This window comes from Lytechinus pictus, unplaced genomic scaffold (assembly GCF_037042905.1).
Source record: "Lytechinus pictus isolate F3 Inbred unplaced genomic scaffold, Lp3.0 scaffold_20, whole genome shotgun sequence".
NCBI lineage: Eukaryota > Metazoa > Echinodermata > Echinoidea > Temnopleuroida > Toxopneustidae > Lytechinus > Lytechinus pictus.
Window position 1 is genome coordinate 9,899,438 of NW_026974141.1, and position 24,062 is coordinate 9,923,499.

A 24,062-nucleotide genomic window follows, 5' to 3' on the forward strand; every position below is an offset into this window, starting at 1 on the left:
ATCACTGAAACGAACTTTTTTAATAAAAACGAGGTAAACACAAAGTGAAAAATGACACATTGCTCATATGATAAAATACTGTAGCTGCCTGTCTTTAACCATAAACGAATAGAAGAAATGTTGACCGCTTCCACATATCCACGGACAATTTGGGAATATAACAAGAGGAAATTTTCGTTTAAGGCAGCTCAGCCAGTATGACCAAAGTGCGGAACTGCGCTTATGAGTTTTGGAATTAATTTGATGTCCTGATTTGATATTAATACATAGGTATTGCATCGGATGCCACAAACTAGGTGAGACGTTTTAACGTATAAACGACCTAAAATATAAGAGCGAATGAAGGATGCTAAACAGTCACTGTGCGTCCCGCAAAAAAAGGAAACCCGTTTGCAAAGATAGATTACCCCATTCTTAAACATGTTTTTACTATGAATTTGATACTTATGGTAAGAGTTGAATTTCATCTTTAATCTGAGATGAACACCTTAGCAGAACATCCACGCATGGCATATTACAAATAATGAATATTGAGACAGCAACTCACGTATCAATATGAATCGACTCTCATTTCAGGGATAAGTGACAGATCCTCAACAAAGCATACAAAAGAAATGATATTGAGCGAATCGTCGAATAAGCTCGGTTGTCGTTTCACGAACCAACCTTGGCCATTATGTTGTTTTTTGCGCAACCTGATTTTGACATTAAAATTTCGAATTGGTCTTGCTCATTGATGGGTGACGTATTCGTCACATATTCGGTATCAAAATGTAGAGAAATAACTAAAGGGTGTAATAATGTAAATGAAACCTCATAATCAATTTGCGTCTGAAAAAAAGGATGTGGGAATCCCTGTTTTTTTTTTCTGGGACGCACTGTCTATATATATATATATATATATATATATATATATATATATATATATATATATATATATATATATATATATATATATATATATATATATATATAAATATAATTGTGATGAGCAAGGACCTAAACATTGCGTGGGTGCTTCAGTGAGTAATATATTGGCGAAGAAGCTCAAAAAGCATTGAAGCAAGAGACGTAGCCTGGATTTTTCAACTTTTATTAGTACAAGCTTTCGGCCATTTAGTAGGGCCCTCTTCAGGTATCGTCAAGTTTCACTGTAAGTGCTTAACCAGGTGGGTGATGTGTGGGTTCTCTTGCTTGGTCTGACCAAGCAAGACCAAGCAACTGAACATTGTAAAAAAAAATCAATTTCCGAGCCTCTAATTTCTAGCATAAGTTATTTAAGTGAAGGAATTCATTTAGTTGGCCCCCAAAAACAAATAAATTAAATAAATTAAAGTTCAATTACTTTCATGAAAGAGGACTTAGCTACTAACATAGCAAGATAATACCGCACCTGCAAATTGCCATTTCCATTTGGCAATCGGGTACAACATAAAATATATCGCAGCCCTGTGAAAAAGGTGAGTAGTACGGCAATGAGTGTTGTTACAACTAATGAAAAGGTTGTCATCTCAATACAAATTTTAATATTTAACGCATTTATTCCAATAAGTAGATCTACTCATCGGCCATTTTAATATTTTTTTTGTGGGGGCAATTTATTTCAAAATTCCGGTTTGAAGTATAATTATACTTGTAATGCTTATTCTGCGAGGACATAGTTTAATACTGAAGTAACTTTCGATCATTTACATGCAGTAAAGAGCAGAAATTGCAACTTTCGACGTTTTGAGACTGAAGTAGATTTTAGTGTATATTCAGGAACTATAATCAAAACCATACAAATTTTCATAAAAAAGTAAGAAAACGTGTCCACACATCGCAAATACACACGAGTCAGCAAGTAGACATGTACAAGGGGGAGTGGCAGTTTAAACGTCGCATGTTTCGATTTCTGGCAGTTATCTGGCTGAAGGCCCCCTCACACCTAACCGAATTGCCTGAAATATGCTTTGCGATGGCTGGCGAAAGGCACTTTTTTTTTAATCGTTTTCAATGGTAACTAATAGTAAATCATGTTTACCCTCCGTGTTTGGGTTCGTACAACTTTTGAACTAACAGCTGTGATTATTCAAATTCGCGCGGAAATTTTGATCATGTTTAAAATTTCCCGACGAATTGAAAAATCGTTGGTCATCTGTTTGAATTCGCATCTCTTATCTAGTCTGCGGTAATCGTTCGTTTATCGTTCGTGTGTTATTGTCGCGCATAGTTCCTCATCGCGCTTTTGCGAAAGTGGACCGATATCTAAAGAACCCTTAACGAACCAACACGATGACAAAAACATTAGTTACACCCCGATGAGCGCATATAAACGCACAAGAACGCACGATCTATCCCCTCGTATTTGTTTCTAATCGCACGCCATATCAAACCATTGCTTACTGTTCGTTCTTCTTATTGGGTTTATCAATCCTTCGCTCGCCTTCGGCTGCAATTTACTCAAAGAGGTGAACCAAAAAATCGATATCCTTCGCATGTCATATTTATCCTTCGCTTGCCGTTCGTTGATAAAATTTGACAATTGTTACTGATCGCATGATTTGACGGAAGTTTTATTTGAATTCGTTGAATTCACGTGCCTTTCGTGCATTTTTCCCATTCGTCACCCTTCGTCATCCTACATTCGGTCAGGTGTGAGGGGGCTTTATAGCCTTTAAAAACTAAATGACGTTTTAATATGCTTTAATTTACCCAATTAAAGCTTAACTTTTGGTATCCTCTAACAGGTTACTCCGATTGCGTGGGCGATATCTTCATCGATAAAATATGTTCCGTTCGTGTGGTTAATATGACAAACATTTAATTATTTTATACAATAATACAAACTGTGTTGAGTATGTTATTAAGGAAATCTAAATTTGTAGATGACATAGGGCCATTCAGTGAGGATTTCGAGATAAAAGCAATACAAAATTAAAAAAAAGGGTAGGTCATTATATTTTCTACTAGCAAATGATATTACAATGTCGATGATAACATTTAGTAAGACAATGTTCAAATCAAGTCAATCTTGCAAATGGCAGTTGGGGCAAACTGTACTATTTCATTTAGACTGAATTAATTGCAATGCATTGCTAACCCAAGCCAACATATAAAGTCGAGTTACTGTAACATTTCACGTCTCAAATTAGCAGCACGTTCACTATGACCATAGTGGAGCGTTGCGCTTAAATAATTGCTGAAACTCCAATATCTGCTCGTATTCTACAATCACAAATTATATACTAAGCAGTCGTCGGATGCCACAAACCAGGTGAGACGTTTAACAATGAAATAAATATTTGCATTGCTCGACACACTTAAAATAAAATGTTCAGTACTTAGTAAACCGACATCAATTTATATGTGTGAAAATCGAGTTAGAAGATATTAGTTGAGCAGCTTAAAAAATATCAAAGTTCCCTGCAGCTGCCTTACCATTAAAAGAAGTTGTCAACGTTTAAGAAATATATCTGTTCGGAATAAAACGTAGGTATTTAGCTCTGAGCACTAAAGCATTAACCGTTTTACAATGGAAACAGGCCAGTTATTCAGGCGACTGCGAATGTCTGTACGGATAAGTTAACACACACACAAAAAAAAAATTGACATCCGATCACAAAATTACTTTTGGTATAAGAAGAGAGCATCCTACATTGCTCTACGTATCTAAATCTAAAGTCCATTCGAATACACATTGCCTGTCTGCCACTGCTACGTGCATGACGAATGTGTTGCCTTTCTGGGTTCGGGCTTGACTATCCCTACTGGCAAGTCTTCGAGAAACCCCAACTAAATACTATTCAAGTACCATCTTTGTCTTCTTATCATGTATATTGCAACTCTAGAAGGGAGGAAGCGAAGTCTGTTTTGTACAATCACATATAGTGTGTGTAACCCAATCTCATGCATTTTTGGGGCGGTTTTTTTTTTTTTTTTTTCGGGGGAGGAGTGATTATTTGTTGTTTTTTGTGTGTTTTTTTTTTTCTCTCTCTCTATTATATAATAATAGACTCCGCACAGGAAAAATCGATAAAGGTGAAGAGCGACACAAAAGAATGGGTGAAAAGAGAGAAAAACTCGACATCCATTCTTGGAAAGTTGCAGCACCAAATATGAGTCTTAAAAATAACCCGTCGTTTACACACGTTGTATAGTTTCTATTCAGGGACCAGTGACAAATGATTTCATTCGAATTGATAGTAAGCTTGGTATAAGTAAACGTATTGATATTGAAAACGGCCAAGCAATGGCAGGGTAATGTATTGAATTTCACAATATTTACCCATCCTACTTTGTTTTTGGAAGCATTTTCAATTCATCTTTGATAAGCTCTCATGATCAAATTTCACCCCCCAAAATAATCGTAGTCTTGACCCTCTAAACACTGAGCTATTCCGACGCCTTAGAAGACAGGATGTGGGCTGATTCTGCCCCACCCCTAATGATCTCGGCATAGGATAGTGACGAAAATTGGCACTCGCGCTACCCATGGCATAACTTACAAAACTGTAAAATCTAATACCTAGAAACTTGTCATTGTTAATTAATTTTGAGAATTTATGCGTGAAAGTTTTCTCTATCTAACTGAATAAGGCCCCTTTTTTAATTACTATTTACTGACTCTATCAGATTGTGATTTAATGTACTTAAAAAAATATATTTGATGATTATTTTCTGATGTATTTAATTGTTTTTTTTTATTTCTCATGTCTTTCTATGTGTTTCGATTTTTTTATGGGAATTGTGGGGTTATTTATTCTGATCGTAATCAAAATTAAATTTATAGAGTTAAATCAGTCAAAGGTGAAATAATGAGTTATTGTTTGAAACGCTAAATTGCATTGGAGTTAAACACGAATTCGTGCTCTTTGGCAATTTGGGGTTTGTGCACTTGCGAAAGGTTGCTTGATGTCGAAACCTCGTACACGGGGGTCGCAAAGTTGAACTCAAAATTTTCGCGAGACATACAAATAAAAAGTCAGCGAAAGCGCAGTCAAACAAGAAAAATCGCAGAGAATCTATTTTGAGGGGATGATACAACCCTGCTGTATTATAAGGATTGACACCAAGATCAGTGTGACCGAAGTGTTCAATTGCGTTTACATGGTTTAATACAATATAGCCAAGCAAAACTGCACGTATCGTTCAGTGTCACAAAGATATCAAGCTTTCATCGCATGCCACAAATCAGGTGAGACGTTAAAGATTATACCAACATCTTTGTTTTTGTTTTGAACACCAAGGGTGTTTTCATTTTGTCAAATTATTTTTACCATGATTTGTCGTTGATTAAGTGTGAGAACTTGTAATGAGCGGCTGCTTGTGGTATTCCCGCGCGAAAGACGCGGTTCTGACTTTTGACAAGGTTCCCTGTAAAACTGTGGTGTTAAAACTGACATCAGTTGTATATAGAGGACTACACCATGAGGTGTTAAAATTACACCCTAGAGATTGAACATAGCACCAAATAGCGTAAATGTAACAACCAAATGTGTAGTAATAACACTGTCACCGGAGTAAATTAACGTGTGTGGTCCTCTATGAACACAGGATAACACCACAGTTTTTGCTGTGTACCCTAGGCTCGAGCATGGACGGCTCACAACCTGAATATAACAGTCATAAAACTAATAACCCCACCCCTAAAAGAGACTAAATTTGATGACTAATTTCATGTAAATCTTATTCTCTCTGCTCAAAAATAGGAACATGCAATTATTATACAGTATGATTATATATTTGTATCAATCAATCTGGAAATTAAAAAAATATTGGAAAAGTAATGTATTTAATGCATTGGCGATACCCTAGCAAGCATGATGGACACAACATTATATACCAACTCCCTTGACTGATGATTATAAAGGTAATTCGACTGTATACGTGTCGAATACACTACATTGCACAAGACGCATGAATAATGAATACGTCGATAGTACGGTTTTAAGAACTTTGTTGGACTTTTTGTGGACTCAACAGAGTTACAATTGTTGGTGTATTCACCGAGGCTGTTCCACATTGAGGAGCGTGCATGCACATTGGATCTTACGCCAATGACTATTTTGCTAAAAATTGGAACGGGGAGAATTCGTTTTGAGGGAAAATATAACAGTAACATCTGCAGCCCTTCGAAGACATCACATTAACTTCACATATATGTTTCTAAATTTCTTGTAAATATAAAACTGTGAAGCAAATCATTAATACATAGGTACATCCCAGCTCAAACAGTCTGACCAAAGTGACCACTTGCGCTTACAGGATTGCGGACAACTCAAAGCTGCACGTTCACTTCACTGTCAAACAGATTCCAACATTTGCATCAAATGCCATAAACCAAGTGAGACGTTTGCACTATTAAAATAATATGAACTTCACATGAATGGAATTTAATAATAACTGCCATATAACAATTTGGGATATTTGAGCCGATTATGTAAATCTACCCCAAATAGATGACTATCCAATCAACGAAGTCTAGTTTTCTTTTCTTTTTTTCTTGTCAACAAGTTTACAAGGTTACAACAAATCAAGCCATTCATCATTACCATATTACCCATCATCACCCAGTTGTAACTCGGTAAGATATGGGTTCCATCGGGATGATAACAGTAATTTTTTGGACTTTGAAAATATCGCTGGGATTGCTGTAAGATTGTTGTTATCACTAAAGTTTGCAATGTTATAACCAATCAAAGTCATTCAACATTACCCTTATTACCCATCATTACTCTGTTGTAACTAAGTAACTGTCGGTTTCATCAGGGTAATAACAATAACAAGTAGCAACAGGAATTATAATTTTGGTAATAGAGTGGTAATAACGGTAACATTTTGAGTTACTCAAATTTCCGGGTGATATTACCGGTAATATCCGGTAAAATTGGTAATTGGTTACAATTTGCCCAGTGGGTCCTTAGAAATGTATGTTAAAAAGCAACCTAATTTCTTTCATGTGGATGTGATCATAGAATATGGTAGGTCTACTTGAATTCCAGGTGTCTTCAAATTTCATGAGTTTTCTAACCTGACAGTAAAGTTTTTCGTTATCAATTTTCAATTTTCATGGATTTTGAAAATAAAGCTGAAAGTGAGAGTTAAAACTGAAAACCTGTTTGCTTTTTAGCCGAGCATCTTTTGAACTTTCATCGTAAATGTCGTTTGGAAATCACTGTTGATGAAGCCCTTTTTCAATATGCCAGCGCGTTCAGTATGACCAAAGCGACTAATTGCGCTTACGAAATATGGCATCTGCACGTATGCTTCATTGACAACCAATTATATAGCATTCCTCGGATACCACAAACCAGGTGAGACGTTTCAATCAACACATATGTTACTGCAATAATTACTTTTACCCATGTCGTCCTTTTCTGTAAATTTTAGAATGTTCAGTCTCCTGTCCTTTCACCACCAAAGCACAAGGCTGCTGCTGTCTTTGTTTGTTTGTTGTTGTTTTTTATATTGGTGGGCTCCCCTGTTCCCAAGTCAACGCATACGAAGGTTATCTATTGGCTTACGGGAAAAATAAAGTAATAAATACTATATCTCATCTTCCCACTTTTTCTCTCCTCCGTCAAATTCGTTATTCATTTTAATTTTAATTTGGTATACCTTTAAACGTTGGTGGGGCAATAATCACCTTGGGGTGTTTTTATCATTCGTCCATGGTGGGGTCTGTATTAAAGGGGAATCCAGCCTTGGCCATTAAATGTTGTGTTCGGAAGGACAAACATAAATGAAAGTTTGAAAGAAATCGGACAAGCATTAAGAAAGTTATAGCTGCTTTAAAATTGAGATCACTAATAGTATGTAGATTTCAAATTGGCAACTGGGTAAGTAAATTATGACAATGGGCAAGGACAACTTTCCCATAGGCCATGTACTTTATTATCAGGGATTTGTGGTTTTCTCCTAAGTACCCATTCCCCTGGGGCAGTAATCTAAATATAACCCAGGTAGTATATTGTTTTATGTCCTCATGAAAGAAAAATATAATTTGAAATAAAACTTTTGGGAAAAATGACATTTTAGCCATAATATATATTGGAGTACATAGAAGAGTAGTCCTTGCCTTACATCACTATGACATCCCATATGCGGCCAATTTGAAGTCTCCATGGGTATAGTGATTAACAATATTTACAACTTTTACAAATTCATAACTTTCTTGTTGTTTGTCCAATATTGTTCAAACTTTCACCTATCAACTTGTCTTATTTATCTCTTTCTTATAAAAACAAGTTTTTATTTGGGTTGGATTCCCCTTTAAGACAATGTAGTACTCAAATTGAATCAAATAAATTAAAGCAATGTACTGGCTAACATTGACTAAGTTTGGTTTACATGGAGGGCTAATTTGCTCCTGAATCTTGTCCAATTTCGGGTAAATATGCTATCACGTGGGGGGGGGGGCGATAACCGCGCCGAGCCGCCGCTTGGCAAGGTTTTTTTAGTTTACAAATGTGGACCCCTCCCCATTCACGCAAGACATTCAACTTGCAAGCTTCTTTACACCCCCCCCCTTTCTATTTCTCTCTCTCTTTACCAAATGTATAAAGGCAGCACACCCAATCCAAATATTGAAATGTTTAAGCCGGATCCAAGCCGCTAATATATTAGCCTGGGCCACGTGGTCTACAGGTCTAATACTCCAAAATAAACATTTTTTTTCTAAAGAGCACTGCCAATAATAAGGCATTGTTTTATTTTGTGACGTCTCCCCGAAGAACTTAATTGATGTTTTTATTAAATTGATAGTCGGGGTCGTCTTCGTTCTAAAGGACTAATGAATTGTGAATCACACAATCATAGTCTTTCACTGCATTTTTTCACTTACCGTCTTCGGCACAATTCTATGCAATGATATTGCTTTATCTTGTTGCGTTTGTACTTGCGAGCATTGTCACTATGTAGTTTTAAATGTGGAAAATAAATAGATCAAACCGAATCAACCAAATACAAAGTATGTTTGTGACATAGACACAAATGAATGCCGAAATACATATATACATGTATATATTAATTTTCATTGACTAGTAAAATGTATTATCACAGACTGATGAATACACACACACACACACAGACAAAAACACTGAATAGAAATATGCAACGTCAGAATCTCTGTAGAACCCAGTGATAAACAAGAACAGCAACCAATGAACATATTTTAGAAAATGATAAACCCAATGAACCCGGAGATATTCCTGAACAATATGCAGGCTTCGTCAAGGTCAAGCTAAGAGTGGCAATTGAAAAATCATGGATATATTTATCATGTTCATGATGTTCATGGAATTCTACTAGTATCCGACGTAGTTGTCAATGCTAGAACTGTAGCACAATGGTTGGATCTTGACTCAAATATCCCAGCTCTGCCAGTATGACCAAAGTATCTAGGTGTGCTTACAAAATTGAGTGGCACCGAAGCTGCACGTATACTTCAAAGACAAAAATAGCATTTTTCGGATGCCACAAACCAGGTGAGACGTTTTTTTGCATCATTACGTATTAGTGGCGTTCAAGTGTCTTCTTCAGGAGAGCGAAAAAGCAAAGCCTGGAAATTGCATGTACTACTGTATATATGTCAAATTTTCTAATATTATGTACCTGCCACATACATGTAACAGATCTACACAGGTCATCACACAGTTTTCCCTTCGGAGCGATGATGTTTTTATTAATATTTTAGCTGATTAAATTGTAAACCACAACGTTTTATGTGCACCAGCGCACAACCAACTTGAACTGTCAAACGTACATGATAAATCAAAGTGTTTGTTTTCCTTCAGAGAGTCAAGCAAACTAAACTTTTTTTTTTTACCGAAACTCGTTATGTCTTCATTGTGAAATGCATAACATATTGGCCTCATTTCTGTTTTTTGTTAAGGGCATATTCAATTTCTTCATTAATTTGTTTCCGTATTTAATGCATTTTGTCTTAATTATATGTATCTGATGTGTTTCTGCTTTCCCTAAATCCCATAACCCATAAATTTGTACTTTCAATAGCATTGCTGTATAACCATATGTGCGATACATGTAAACTTACTGATATATATAAAGTGTGTTTATTTAGATATAATGATAAACAGATTCATCCTTTACACATTTGCTGTCTATCAATTGTCAAACGCGCAGAAAGTACTCCAAAACGCAAAATGATACCTAGCTCGTAAGTTAAGTTGCATCTAAATACATTAATATGCCAAGGACGACTTTTCACATTTTGTTATATTCGTTATAATATACATACTTTACTTTGAAGTTAATGTATTTGAGTATGTGAGTGTGTGTGCAGGTGTGTGTTAGTGGGTGTGGGTGCGATAGATGAAACCATGATTCAAGAGCTGTATTGACGAAATCGAGTGCATTCAGAACTCAATGATGCGAACTTATAGTGAGTATCAAGAAAATATCGCATACTATATAATCTGGAAAAGGGTGTTGGTTTTGAAAGTGCCACGTACCCTCTGACAGCCGTGGCGCAGTGCGTTAACATATTCCATAGCGACAGCTCAGGCAAAGGTGCACACTCGAATCACTATCAACGAAAATTCCAAGTGAACGTCGGATGAAATTTACAAGGTGAGACGTTTGACTGAGAAATTCAAAGTCTAGCATGGGATGCACTGACTGGCTGTTCGCACTCATCACACTAAAATCATGTGCTTCTTTAGAACGTAGCTTATCTGCAATATTTGTTATGCTATTGAAACTAGAGAAAAAAGATGATAACGTAACAACTAATGTTACGACGTGTTATCCAAAGTATGCTCACGATTTCTGAAACCATAGATGATCGCCACAACCAAATAAACGGCACCGACGCAGTGACAACAAGTCATTCACATATATGTGCACACCCACAAGAAAACACGCACACGTAACCCTACCTGCTTTCTTCTGGATAGTGCCTCTTGTCTTCCCCAGTAGGCTAAATGTCATGAGTTCCCTCGTCCCTCTTATCCATAATTTGCAGTTTGTGTAGGTATAATCTGATAATAGTCCAATCAATCCATCCCATATTCACTAATCTATGTGACGAAGACTGCCCCTGCCTCCTTACATAGAAGGCAACAGTTTGACTTGATGTTGAATACCATAATGATAAAGAAACCAACAACTCTAACATGTCTAAACAACATTTATGCCACAATTTGAAATGTAGGCAGAATTCACAGTATCCGTAATATGTATATTCTCGTACAGGTTTTCTTTTGAAGGCTTGAATTAAAATGAGTTGTTTTCAATTAAAAAAAAATAGCTACGACATGTATACATCTATAATAAAAATATATCCATTGGATAATAGAGTCCCACCATTTATTTAGATTTGTTTTTGCGTTTGATACCTTTTTTAACATTATAAGTTAGTGACAAGAAGGAGGATAATGTTTACTTCTTGTGTAGACTTGTTGTTCCTTTTCGCCCCCCCCCCCCGAAAAAAAAAAAATTCCATTTGCTCTATAACATGGGACTTTTTTCAACTTTCAAATAGTATGAGCTGGTCGGCTTCGTTGGCAGGCCTATATGTTTATAGTACGTGGCAGATGACATCCCAGTGGGTTTATTGTACAATTTGAGACTTGGATAACTTGCAATACCGTCGAATTCATTATAAATATACGGTGAAAAAATTGGCATATTATTTCTGTTTTAGCTTGGATTCTAGTACACTTCTCGTAACAATGAGCAGGCGGAGTTGCAAGAAATCGCAACGAAGAGAAGAGCGTTATCTCTTTCCAGCCAATGTGTTCATATGCCTTATTTGCCTTATCTGCTATAAAAGTCATTTGTCGTTATTTAATCTCCTAAGTATGCACAAGCTTCCAAAGACATGCTTCTCTGCACTTCTTTAGTATGTCAAAATTTGCCCTTTGGTGGAAAAATATCAATAGCAAATGCACAAAAATTGGCACCTTTCAGTTTATATTTCGTGATATGAAAATAACCATAATCACAATTTGTACTCCTCTTTAAACATTTATTATTCCAAGTGAAGTGCATTAAGGAATTACGACAAAATACAAACATATACATAATATATATATATATATATATGTATATATATATATAATGATAATTATGATATCTCGGGGGGAAATGTTGCAGAGAAGCATGTAGGAATGGTCTTGTGAAAAAAACGATACTATTATGATCCCCAGTAAATTATTCAATTATGTTCGCATTGCCAACGTTGTAACTTAAGTTTTCTTTTACAATGGGCAGGTCACCTCAACTGCAGTACACCATACGTTCCAAACCACGCCAGAATCCAGGATCCTCGCTTGAACTACCAATTCAGAGACAGAGTGACTGTGACTTGCGACGCCGACCAATCTAGCTTTACTCTGCAATGTCATAATAAAGGCTTGTGGAGTGGACCAGACGTATCTTGCCCAGTGCCTCCACCATCACCATCAAAAGGTAATCCATCCTTGATGATTTCCATGTTGTCATGCAAATGAATAGTTGTAATATATATAACACTATTTTTCATTGGTCTATAATATTGTTATGTAGTATGAATTTAAGTTCTTGTTCAGTCATTCACTTTCACTTGTTTACAAACTCCCCAATGTCATCTAAGAATTCCACAACTCCCAATACCCTTTAAATCCTAAACCTTGACCAGAACAGACAAACCCTCAGTGACGTCAGCTTACTTCAAGAAACAAAAGTTCTAAGAAGTATGACTCACATTTCCAGCCCCAGTCACTTGCACAGAACATCACCACACCCCTTAATACCAGAGAAAGTTTGATATACAGTTACCTGTAGATCAATCAGAACAAATTTAGATCACTCCCACCTTAAATTGTTACACCCCCAAAACTAATGATACAAATAAGATATCTTGATTACAGAGATAGAGGATAATACTAGACCCACACTCATCCATATAGACTGACTGACTTCAAGACTTAAACGTCCATCCAGTATTTACTTCACAATCTCAGTCTGTACTGATACTTCTAAATTATTTTATATTTATCGTCTCTTGTTATATCCGAATCTTCATGTACTTCGAACTGTAAACTAAACTGTAAATGATGATTAAATACCCAGTGATTTGAACTGTATAACTTTCTCCAAAGTTTATTCATTACTCTTCCCTTCTAAATTATAATTACCGATCACAACACGACAATATGTTGCACTAATCGCTTTGAACATTATCAAGGAAATGAAGAAAAATCAAGAGTATTATATATATATATATATATATATATATATATATATATATATATATATATATTGCAATGTAGTTGAATCAACACTTCAATAACAAGAGCAGTTAAGAATGTTACGCACATTGTGAAACCTTGTCAGGAAGCAGTGCTTTAATTTACAAAATGAGATCCCAGAAACAGACACTGTATATAAGCAGACTTTTGATATTATCAATGCATTTCAAGTTTATTGCATTATATTATAATTGAGGTATTGACTATTATGATTGTATCTTGTATCATGTGTTCCTCACTTCCGAATACGTCCTCTGGGAAATATGACTCGGCAGGATGATGAGGTTAGAAAATTGCGCGTGAATTTAAGTTTATATAGCGGATTTAAATACCGTGTTGGAAGCAATGTCAACATAAGTTTTGAGGAGGTCACTCCAAGGTTAAACGGCTTCGGGGAAAGAAGGATTGATAATGGCATTCAAGTAAAATAAAATAAGTTGACCATGTAGCCACTGAAATCATAATCCGTTGGTTAATCGAACCATCAACAATTTAATATTAAATGAATTACCCTATCCTTCGCTAGAAACACACTGATGCAAAGAGACAAAACTAACAATATAATTGATGAGCCTCTTGATACGCCATTTGTCTTTAATGCACCTATGTCTGAATCGTGGGCCACGACTAGCTAATGACTACAGTGGATTTTGGATTGTATGTTTTGTATGAATTATTTGTAATGATGTTGTACAGCCATATATACTTTGATGCTTATACAATTTTACCAAAACAGTGCTCTCCTGCAATGCCCCGGTAGTGCCTCCCTATGCCACCATTGGGAATTTTCGACTATCCTACAAGCCCGGGGACAGATTGAATGTCACGTGTGATATAAGGGGAGAACCGGTTACATTGGAATGTGATGATGGCTTATGGACAGGACAGAATGTAGTGTGTGATTCCCCCGCCCCAGGTAAGTTCTTACATGAAAATAAAACTATTTACTTGAAAATATTATGCACACACACCGAGACATACACACACACTTACGAACCTACACACAGAGGTGTTGTGGCTGAGTGAATACGACTACGGACTATCAACCAAGAGGTTTGGAGTGTGTGTATATATATGTGTGTGTATGTGTGTGTGTGGGTGAGAGGGTGTGTGTGTGTTTGTGTGTATGTATTTATATTACGTTTTGGCCCCTAATTGCTTAAGAATTACAAAAAATGGTATGTACGGCCTATCAGTTAAATGGCAAATTTACATTTATTTAATTCACAGCGTGCAGTCCGCCGAACATTCCTTCGATCTCATATATTGAAGCTGTTAAACCACGCTACAAGAATGGAGACCAAGTGAATATCACATGTAACGATAACTCTGAGCAGTTCGTCTGGGAATGCCAAGAAGATGGTTTGTGGCGAGGAAGGTACATCACATGTGCATTCAATGTAACACCTATTGCAGGTAATTACACACATAAAAACCAATGTCCACAGAATATTTCGAACTTTAGCAATAGTTTTGAAGAGCAGTTTAGTTATGACTATGGCAATGTGACAAGCATTCAACCTGATTACTTATTTTCTCTAAGTTATCTCCATTCTTCCTACAATTAAATTCATATTTCAATTACTAAGGAAATACCTGAATTCTTAGATTTAATCCCATGGGAAAAACAACGATATAAACTAGCAAACAGCACCGAAATTTAAGTAATAATTCTTGCTATACTGTATCTTAACAATCATTGCGAAAGAAATGAATGATAACTAATAAGTTGACTCTGGTTATTTAGTATATCTTAAAATGATTGCTATGAGTTGTTACAATCCGAAAAGAACAGGAATTGATGGGCTGTAAGAGGGGCTGCAGTGCATCTTGGAGGCACTATTGAACTTACCTAATGAAAGCTTGGAAAAGTAAATAATGTTGAAACGAATATTATAGAAGAGATGAAATGAGGGTTTTGCACAATCAAACTTAAAACCGTTCTTTAACATTGCTTGCATTAATAAATCCTGTATTTTGAATGTTTTTATCCTTAACATGTCATATTAATGTATTCGTTGCCGGTTTTTACCCTTTTAATAACTTTTGAGAGGGAAATGTTGTGTATTAATGCTGACTCATAGACATTTCGTTGGTAAATTCGTGAAAAGTTCAACATGTAGATTGCAAGATGCTAATATAATTTGTTACTTCGATTTTGCTTATTCTAACATGTATAGGTCCGAACCCAGGACCTCCTGCGCCAATAAGAAACCCACCAAAGGAAGTTAGTGGCAGAGAGTATTTTATCACCGGCCTACTTGTAGTAGCTGTCATTTTGTTCGTTCTGGTTTTAATGAGTTTGGCGATGTTCTTCATTTTCGTTAGGAAGTGAGTTTTTATCTTGTTGTTGTTGGTCTTCTTCTTCTTCTTATTCTTACTAAATCGAGTGACCAATGTATGAACCTTACCCTGATCTTGTTATCTGCGCACAATATGATATACAAATGAAAGAAAAAAATTATATATATATATATATATATATATATATATATATATATATATATATATATATATATATATACCGTATATACATGCATTATGTATGTGTATACATATGTATTGTTAATTGTTCATAATCTTAGATAACTTGTCTAAATCTTGGAAATGCAGTTGTTAGAGTGCCGAGTATGAAATATTAACATCGCTTTTTATAGAGTAATGTCTCTTATAGTATAAAGCTCTAGAATGTAGTTTATTTTTTTAGAATTGAATCATATGATATCATTAATGAATCCTTACGAATGAAAGTATTTTTCGTTTAGATAATTTATTATCTACGATTTCAAGAATAACAAGGAACTCTTATCTTACCTGAAGTATACACGTTATGTGCAATACGTAAAGACATCAAGGATGGTACATATTCGCCCTATATTTTTTTAAATACATGTAGCAGGTGTTAACTTTTCAGTGAACCCTTCATGCACTGGGGCTTCTGTAACTTGGGAATGATGTTGATTGTCATATAAGTCTTTCACGAATCTATTCATATGTTACGCAGGAATTTGAATACGACTGGTGACCACTTTTCGTGTCATGCATTATAAAACAAGACAACAAATTGTGTTTGATTAGAAATTTATAAGAGCTTGTATAGTAAATGAGTTAAACGTGATGATGTTCATCAGTTGGTTTAATCCACGTAGCTCCACACGTGTTTTTGGCTAGTGCTGCAAAAAAGTTTTCAAAAGCTCTGATGTATTACTTCCTCTATTTGCCGCAGTGCAAGATACCCTAAATTACCTTTTAAAATCAAAATTTTAGGGCACTTGCTCCCATTCCTGTCACGTTTCGAAAAAGAATAAATGATTCAAACATTTGTCTATTGCTAATGATAATTTTAATCCACAACGATCAGGTTTTACATTAAGCTGATATGGGAAAAATTTCAGAATCTGAATGAGAATATACGAAATTATCGCCAGCCGTCCAAAAATTCGTGCTTAACTTACAAGCAGTTTTATTATTTAAAAAAAATTCTTATTATCTCTATTTTTTTCTTTTAAATCGTATAATTCAGTCGTGGATACGGCTTGGCATCATCATCAAAAGAAGCTCTCAGTGAGAAAGCTCGGGGGCCTCTGCCAGATGTTCCGGAAGGATATGCGAATTATGTTGCTGGCGAACAATCCCTCTACGTTGAACCTTATCTCAAACAAAATGGAGATCCAAACCCCAGCTACGAAGTCTACGAAAAACCAGTTTGAAACAATTGACCGACCTTATCCTCTTGTTGAAAAATGTACAGAGACATTAGGCAGAATTCGATTTATGTTTATCAATAGAGGCGTTAAAGGAATCCCATCACTTTCAAATTATAATGTGAAGCGTGTGGGCTTTTTCGGTCTACAGTATGTTTCTTGTACAACTTATGATTTTTTTCCTTAGGAGTAAAGAATACGCTTGGTTGATGTGACAACGTCCATGTTGGTAATAACATATTGATCATCGTTTACGGTATTAGTAAAATCATTAAGAAATTTTGCTTGATTTATTTTCATTATTTAAGTTTCGTTTATGCGTGTTATCCTTGTAAGGAAAATGCTTTCAGGTAAATCCAATTTGTTGAAGGTTTTTTTTTTTGTTTACACCTCGCCGTATATTAGAAGTTGATGTGTATGGTATGTAGCATGTTAAAAGAAAATCGATTGCGAAGTTTACTTATATTCTTACAGTAATTGTTATGATATAAAAAAAAACAATTTTATAGCTTGCCAACCTTCTCTCATTATTTATTAAAACAATATTTTAAATACTACTTGGATGTGGAAACATGTCGTAATCGAAGACTCTCTGTATGCCTCTGAATATGGAAATATGATAGCACGAACAAGAAGCCTCCGGGTTACTTTTGGGATTTCATAGATTATTTGATTGACTGTCTTTGTATTAAAACGAAAAGATATGTTTGTGAGAACAAAATATAAATATATTCCAGAATAAATTTGAAATGTAAATTAGAAATGTGCAAGCTTGTTACCTGTCTGCAGTCCTAGTTCTTCATGTGTTGGAGTGAAACACGAATTCAACCATTCGTATACATACTGTAACTCATCAGTCAACATGGTCAAGTCGCTTGCCATCTTTCTGTGTTGTAATTAAAAAAAGAATAAATAAATAATAATAATAATGATATTAATAATATACATATATATATATATATATATATATGTATATATCCTCAAGCAGAGCACGTTCTTGGATGTTCCGAGGTACTTACGTTCGTATACATAGTTCTGCAAATTAAAGTTTCAGTACTCATCTATTTGATTGTTCGTTCATTTCAATTACCCTTTTATTAATTGTTTATGATTTCTTCTAGCCTTAGAATGATAAATGGCTAGAATAAAATAGAACCCACAATCGTAGTGATGCGAAGCGGGATACGAGTAGAGTAAATATGTTTGTTTAATAATATGTCACACCCCTTCAGTTTGAAAAGAAATGTCATTTCAAATTACCCTGCAACCAAGATTCAATTTGATAAAGCAAGCCATCAAAAAAAAAAATTGAAATGTCCTTCAATCTACAAGCTCTTTAAATGCAATAAATATATCAAATAATTCTGACTTTGTCAGGAAACAATATGAGCAAACCCTATAAAACTAACATCATACTTTTATGAAACTTCCTAGATCTCGAGCGACAAATTCGAGAGTCTTGTTTGGGCAATAGAGAGTTTTCGCTTTACAACGCACGACAAATTCAAGGCAATATAACATGTATTGCCAAATGCCCTTTATTACAATGGCAACAAAGAAGTCTTTGTCGAAAATTGGTCAATCAAAAACAAAAAAAAGTTTCATGTGGGACTCTGGACAAATTACATATTTGCAATTTTTAGTCAGCTACGAAACTTTGGACGAAACCGCTATTCTGGTTCACTAAATTTTCCACAAAGACCTCCCAGCTGTTTTTTGTCATTTGAGGGCGTTTCCAATACATTTAAAGTGTTATTGAATCTGTCGTGCGTCGCGGACTAAAAATTTCCTAGTAGCCGGATTTCGCTACAGGAGAGCCACATAATAACAACCATGAAAAATATAACAATACTGATCAACTAAATCGATATCCTTCCTGCACATGCAAGCAAGATACAATTCAATGTTCGTCTGTGAGTCAATGACGTCATTCAGACGAAACAGCGTTTGGTATTGTATGAAAACGAAACAAAACCCTTAACCTTGTATGTATGTGTATGTTCGACTGATTTGTATTACATATTTCATGAACCGTTTCGTATCATTGGCCCGAATTCACAAAGGTGGTTTTGAAAACCCACGTTTGAGTCCATGGTTTATGCAGATTTCCTGTATAAATTACGCTTAATTTAGCGCATATCTGGTGCGTGTATAAAAAATGTCAAATTCTGATGCGCGCTTTTGTCACAGTGCGCCAAATTGAAGCCTGTTACCATGGTTATATACGCTATTTTATTCATGAGTCCACTGTTTGAAGAGTGGACTCATGAATAAAAACAGTGGACTCATGAATAAAATAGCGTATCTTATCATGGTAACAGGCGTAAATTTGGCGCACTGTGACAAAAGCGCGCATCAGAATTGGACATTTTTTATTCACGCACCAGATACGCGCTAAATTAAGCGTAATTCATACAGGAAATCTGCATAAACCATTGACTCAACCTTTGGTTTTCAAAACCACCTTTGTGAATTCGGGCCATTAAGTCCCGATTGATTACCCTGAGATCTTTCATTTTTCCCTACTTGGCGAACTCGTGTTTTACCCCAAATATTGAGTTGCGAGGACTGGCTATTAATGGTGTAAGCAAATGGTTATAGATCTGATGATGATGTTCATAATGCTGACAAAGATGATGAGAGCGCTGGGTTTGTCATACTATTGGCGTGACGAAATATATAAATGTATATAGTATATATACATATATATGTATATACTGTATATACATATATATATATATATATATATATATATATAAATATATATATATATATATACAAACTAGACAACAACGGATAACGTGGTTACTTTGTACATTCCAATGGTACTGTCGCATAATAAAGTTCATACTAATAAAGTTGACAGTATATATCATAAAGATGTAAAGTAACAACTTATTATTGAAAATCTACTATAAACTCTTTTGATTCGATATAATATTAAGATAAGTGGTTCTAAACATATTCTCTGAACAATTATAGATAGTGGTTAGTAAATTTTCAAAATTGCTTTAGACAGGTTTAATTCATTCAGATAGGGTTAAATGTACTAGCGTAAACAAATTGCCTAAGAAAAGAAAGACAAAATTGATGAAACATTACTTATGGTGATTATAATTATGATTAAAATGATAACAGTAAACACAGCAATGAAACGATATATTAACCAAATTTCATTATAGGGAGTATAGGACTTCGTCACTGGTGTTGTATTTTTAACCTCATTATCATTCTTTGCTCTGACATGGTACCTACGACATCCGTATTAAACACAAAGCATTGTACGTTTTTCAATATGACATTCCTTATCAGAACTCAAAAGTTGTTTTTGTCATGCTTTTATTGTGGCACACTGTTCGAAAATCGTGTGTATTATACATGTATTTATGCTCAGATACTCAGATATATGGCAACATAGAGCAACGTAGTATGTTAGCTAAAAATGGAAAATGGCCCTATTAATAATTTTGTCACACTACATGAAGTTTATATAAAATAAATTGAATGCATATTAAAATCACTTTAATTCGTTACTTTCTTCTTTTTTCCGGTGTACATTAATGTATAGTATGTAGTAGCAGCAGCAGCGGCAGCAGCAGCAGTAGTAGTAGTAGTAGTAGTAGCAGAAGCAGCAGCAGCAGTAGCAGTAGAAGTAGTAGTAGTAGTAGTAGTAGTAGTAGTAGTAGTAGTAGTAGTAGTAGTACAGTATGCATGTAGTATCTATTCAAAACAAATCAAACACAAACAGTGGTACAAAGCATAACATCATAGAACTCAGAATGATAGGTTTGGGTCCCCAGTGAAGCACAGCTTGTTGACGGGGCCCCTTTACATAGTGGTATATCACAAAAAGTAACATATTTTCAATGAGTATAACTTAAGAACATATGATGTAAGAATATAATAATTGAGGGAGGTTATAACATTCTTATGTTTCTGTTTGCCCAGGGTCCCAGCCTTAATGAAGCAGGGCGTTCCCCGAGCATCCTACTACCTCATCAAAATGGGTCCAATATTGTGAATACATCAAAATTGCTCAGGAAAAGACGCCGCATCAAATAAGGAGGCGCCCTTAGGAAACCGAAGCACCATCCTTTTCTATTCCTGTATAGACAACCTTAATAATAAATGCACACATGTAATCCCCACCCCCTTTATTCACAGGTTACACACACAGACATGGAGACACTCATTGAAACTCATTGCAATCTACCTTATGATTTATGCAGTCATACCGGACTGCAATCTATCGAAAAGGGTGTTTTTTATACATTGTTTTTAATCGAAACAGAATCATGTTATTTCTAACGTCTACCCTTTTTACACACGCTAAAATTTCCTTAACCCCGTACTATAGGTGGGGCTAAATTGCTATTTAGCCCCACCTATAGTACGGGGTTAAGCTTAGCCCACTTTCTTTTTACACAGCATTTTTGCAAAGTGGGCTAACCCCACCTTTAGTACGGGATTATTTGGCCCTGCAAAAAAGCAGGGTTATCCCAGCAATTGCGGTGCTAAGAGCGAAAGTACGGGGTTAAGATCGCTAGTGTAAAACGAAAGTGGGCTAAGCTTAACCCCGTACTATAGGTGGGGCTAAATGGCAATTTAGCCCCACCTATAGTACGGGGTTAAGGAAATTTTAGCGTGTGTAAAAAGGTACGAGTGAACTACATAGGCGGATCCAGCTTTTGGCGAAAGGGGGGGCGCACTGCCGAGCGGCGCACATATTTTTGCACTTCACCGGCGCCATAAAAGAAAATGTTGAAAAAGGGGTAAAGTCTGACCCTGTCAAATGCTCTTTTCAAAATGTAGGTTTTCCAGTCATGCCATTTTGCATGACCACACGCAGATAATATTTCCGGGGGGGGGGGCAAGACTCGAAAATATGGTGCACATCTCACATTTGGAAATTTTTCATAGTTTTCATGAAATGTTAAGGAAAAAAATTGTTTTTCACAACAGCAGATCGCGAATGTGCCTTCCCCCTTGCTGCGTACGACCATTTCCTGAAGTCCACTTAAACATATCTCATTATAACAGAAAATATACATCAATTTAAACATATAATCTTTTTAAAACATATATAGAGAGAGATTGAAAAACTTATTAAAGAAAGAAACAAGCAAAAAGTCACACAAATTATGCATGTTATGTGCGATTTCAAAATCTCGTGCATTAACCCTTTTATTGCGATGAGGCCAATACTTTTGTATATCAATAGAGATACAAGTTTTTTTTAACTATATGTATATATATATATACACAGGGGCGTCGATCCTTTTTTAAGATTTGGGGGGCAAAATCATGAATCAACTTTCCAAAGGCGCTCGATATCACACAAAACAAACAAACTCACACAAACACACACACACATATGCATATATATATATATATATATATATATATATATATATATATGACTCATGATATAGAAACACATATCTCACCAACAAATTAATGCGAGCGCGAAGCGCGAGCTGAAATTTTTTAGTATACTGACATGAAAAAAGGTGCCTGTTTAGGACTGTTTGTAGTAACTCATGAGAAGGATACATATCTCACTACACAGATAATGCGAGTGCCGAGGGCGAGCTGAAATTTCTTTATATTCTGACCAGAAAGCTTGATATTCTATGCATTTTTGGTACCAATGATTAAGATGGGTATCTAAAAAAAAAAACAATAGATGCAAGCGCGAAGCGCGAGCTTAAAATTTTGATATTTCGATCTGAAAAAAAATGACAGTTTAATGGACGTTTGTAATAAAGAACAAGATTATATCCAGCAAAAGATTATTGCAAATCGAAGCGGGAATTCTTTTGACGTTTAGTCCTGAAAAAGGGAAATTCTATTCACCTATTTAATCATGAAAAGTATGGGGTTTTGCTACAGAAATGATGCGAGCGCGAAGCGCGAGCTGAAAATTTTTATATTCCAATCTGAGAAGCGGATAATTTAAGCACGATTTTAAATAAAGAACGAGTTGTGTAGCTCAATCTCAATATACGACTGGTTGCGTAATTATACACTCCCGGTACTAGCAACGGGTTTTAGCAAAGTTTTGGGCTAAAATATCGAATCATCTTCATAAAACACTATAGTAGCTGTCTTAAACTAAAGGCCATAGAGGTGGCACAATGTGGAATGTGTAAAGAAGAAAAGTGACTGACCTTCTTTTTATTAAAGCATTGAAAAATAAGATCAAAATTAAAGGATTTGCTTTTGCTTTTGTATGATTCTGGGATTTTTTTTAATTAATTAAAAATTTCATGACATCATTCATTCTGTGGGCAACTGCCCCGTCCAGTCCACTCTGTAAGGGCATGCGATAAGCTTTGTTATGACCATTCAACAATAAAATGTATAACCAGGTTCCGCTGATCATTCTTGACCGGCGCCGATCTAGATTTGGTTGGCAATAGGCCCTTCTCATTATTCTACCGGCGCCTATTTATTGGAACCAGGGGACGCTGATTATTCTTGACCGGCGCCGATTTAGAACAAGTAGTGCTGATTAATTTTACCGACGTCACGTAAGATTCAGGCAGCGGCAATTCATAATTGACTGGCGCCGATTTAGAACCAGGAGGCGCCGATTATTCTTGACTGGCGCCGATTTTTAACCAGGTGGTGCTGATTATTCTTGTCCGGCGCCGATTTAGATTTAGGTGGAGCTGATTACTCTTGATCGGCGCCGGTTAAGACTAGGCAGCGCCGATTAATAACAAGATGGTGCTGATTATTCTTGACCAGCCCCGATTTAGATATAGGTGGCGCTGATTATCCTTGATCGGCGCCGGTTACGAACTCAGGCAGCGCCGATTTTTCTTTACCGGCGCCGATTTATAACCAGATGGCGTCGTTTATTCTTGCCCGGCGCCGATTTAGATTTAGGTGGAGCGGATTATTCTTGACCGGCGCCAGTTATATGCAGGCAGCGCACTGCTGATTATTTTCAACCGGCGAAGTTATTGGGAAAAGGGTAGTTAAAAGAAAAGATAAGGAAGATGATATGATTGTGCTTTGCTGGGGGATAGTCTTTCCTTACTGTTGCTAATATTATATCAGTGTATAATTTTTTTAAGAGGCGCCTTTTCTTTTCTTTCCTTTATTTTTATTTTTT

At 35.8% G+C, this 24,062-nt stretch overlaps 1 protein-coding gene across 1 annotated transcript; it reads left to right on the forward strand.

The window, feature by feature from the left end:
• The first annotated feature begins 12,208 nt into the window (after positions 1 to 12,208).
• LOC135157963 (complement C2-like) lies at positions 12,209 to 16,945 on the forward strand. Its single transcript, XM_064115174.1, has 5 exons — positions 12,209 to 12,299; positions 13,972 to 14,151; positions 14,466 to 14,651; positions 15,416 to 15,566; positions 16,759 to 16,945. Exons 1-5 carry the CDS (start codon positions 12,209 to 12,211, stop codon positions 16,943 to 16,945), a joined length of 795 nt encoding a protein of 264 aa, XP_063971244.1.
• The last annotated feature ends 7,117 nt before the right edge of the window (positions 16,946 to 24,062 follow it).

Bases quoted from the DNA above. Each gene is read 5' to 3' on its own strand.
- LOC135157963 (XM_064115174.1), top strand. From the start codon at position 12,209: ATGGGCAGGTCACCTCAACTGCAGTACACCATACGTTCCAAACCACGC. The intron at 14,152-14,465 runs GTAAGTTCTTAC...TTTAATTCACAG, and splicing joins GTGTGATTCCCCCGCCCCAG to CGTGCAGTCCGCCGAACATT. The intron at 15,567-16,758 runs GTGAGTTTTTAT...CGTATAATTCAG, and splicing joins TTCTTCATTTTCGTTAGGAA to TCGTGGATACGGCTTGGCAT.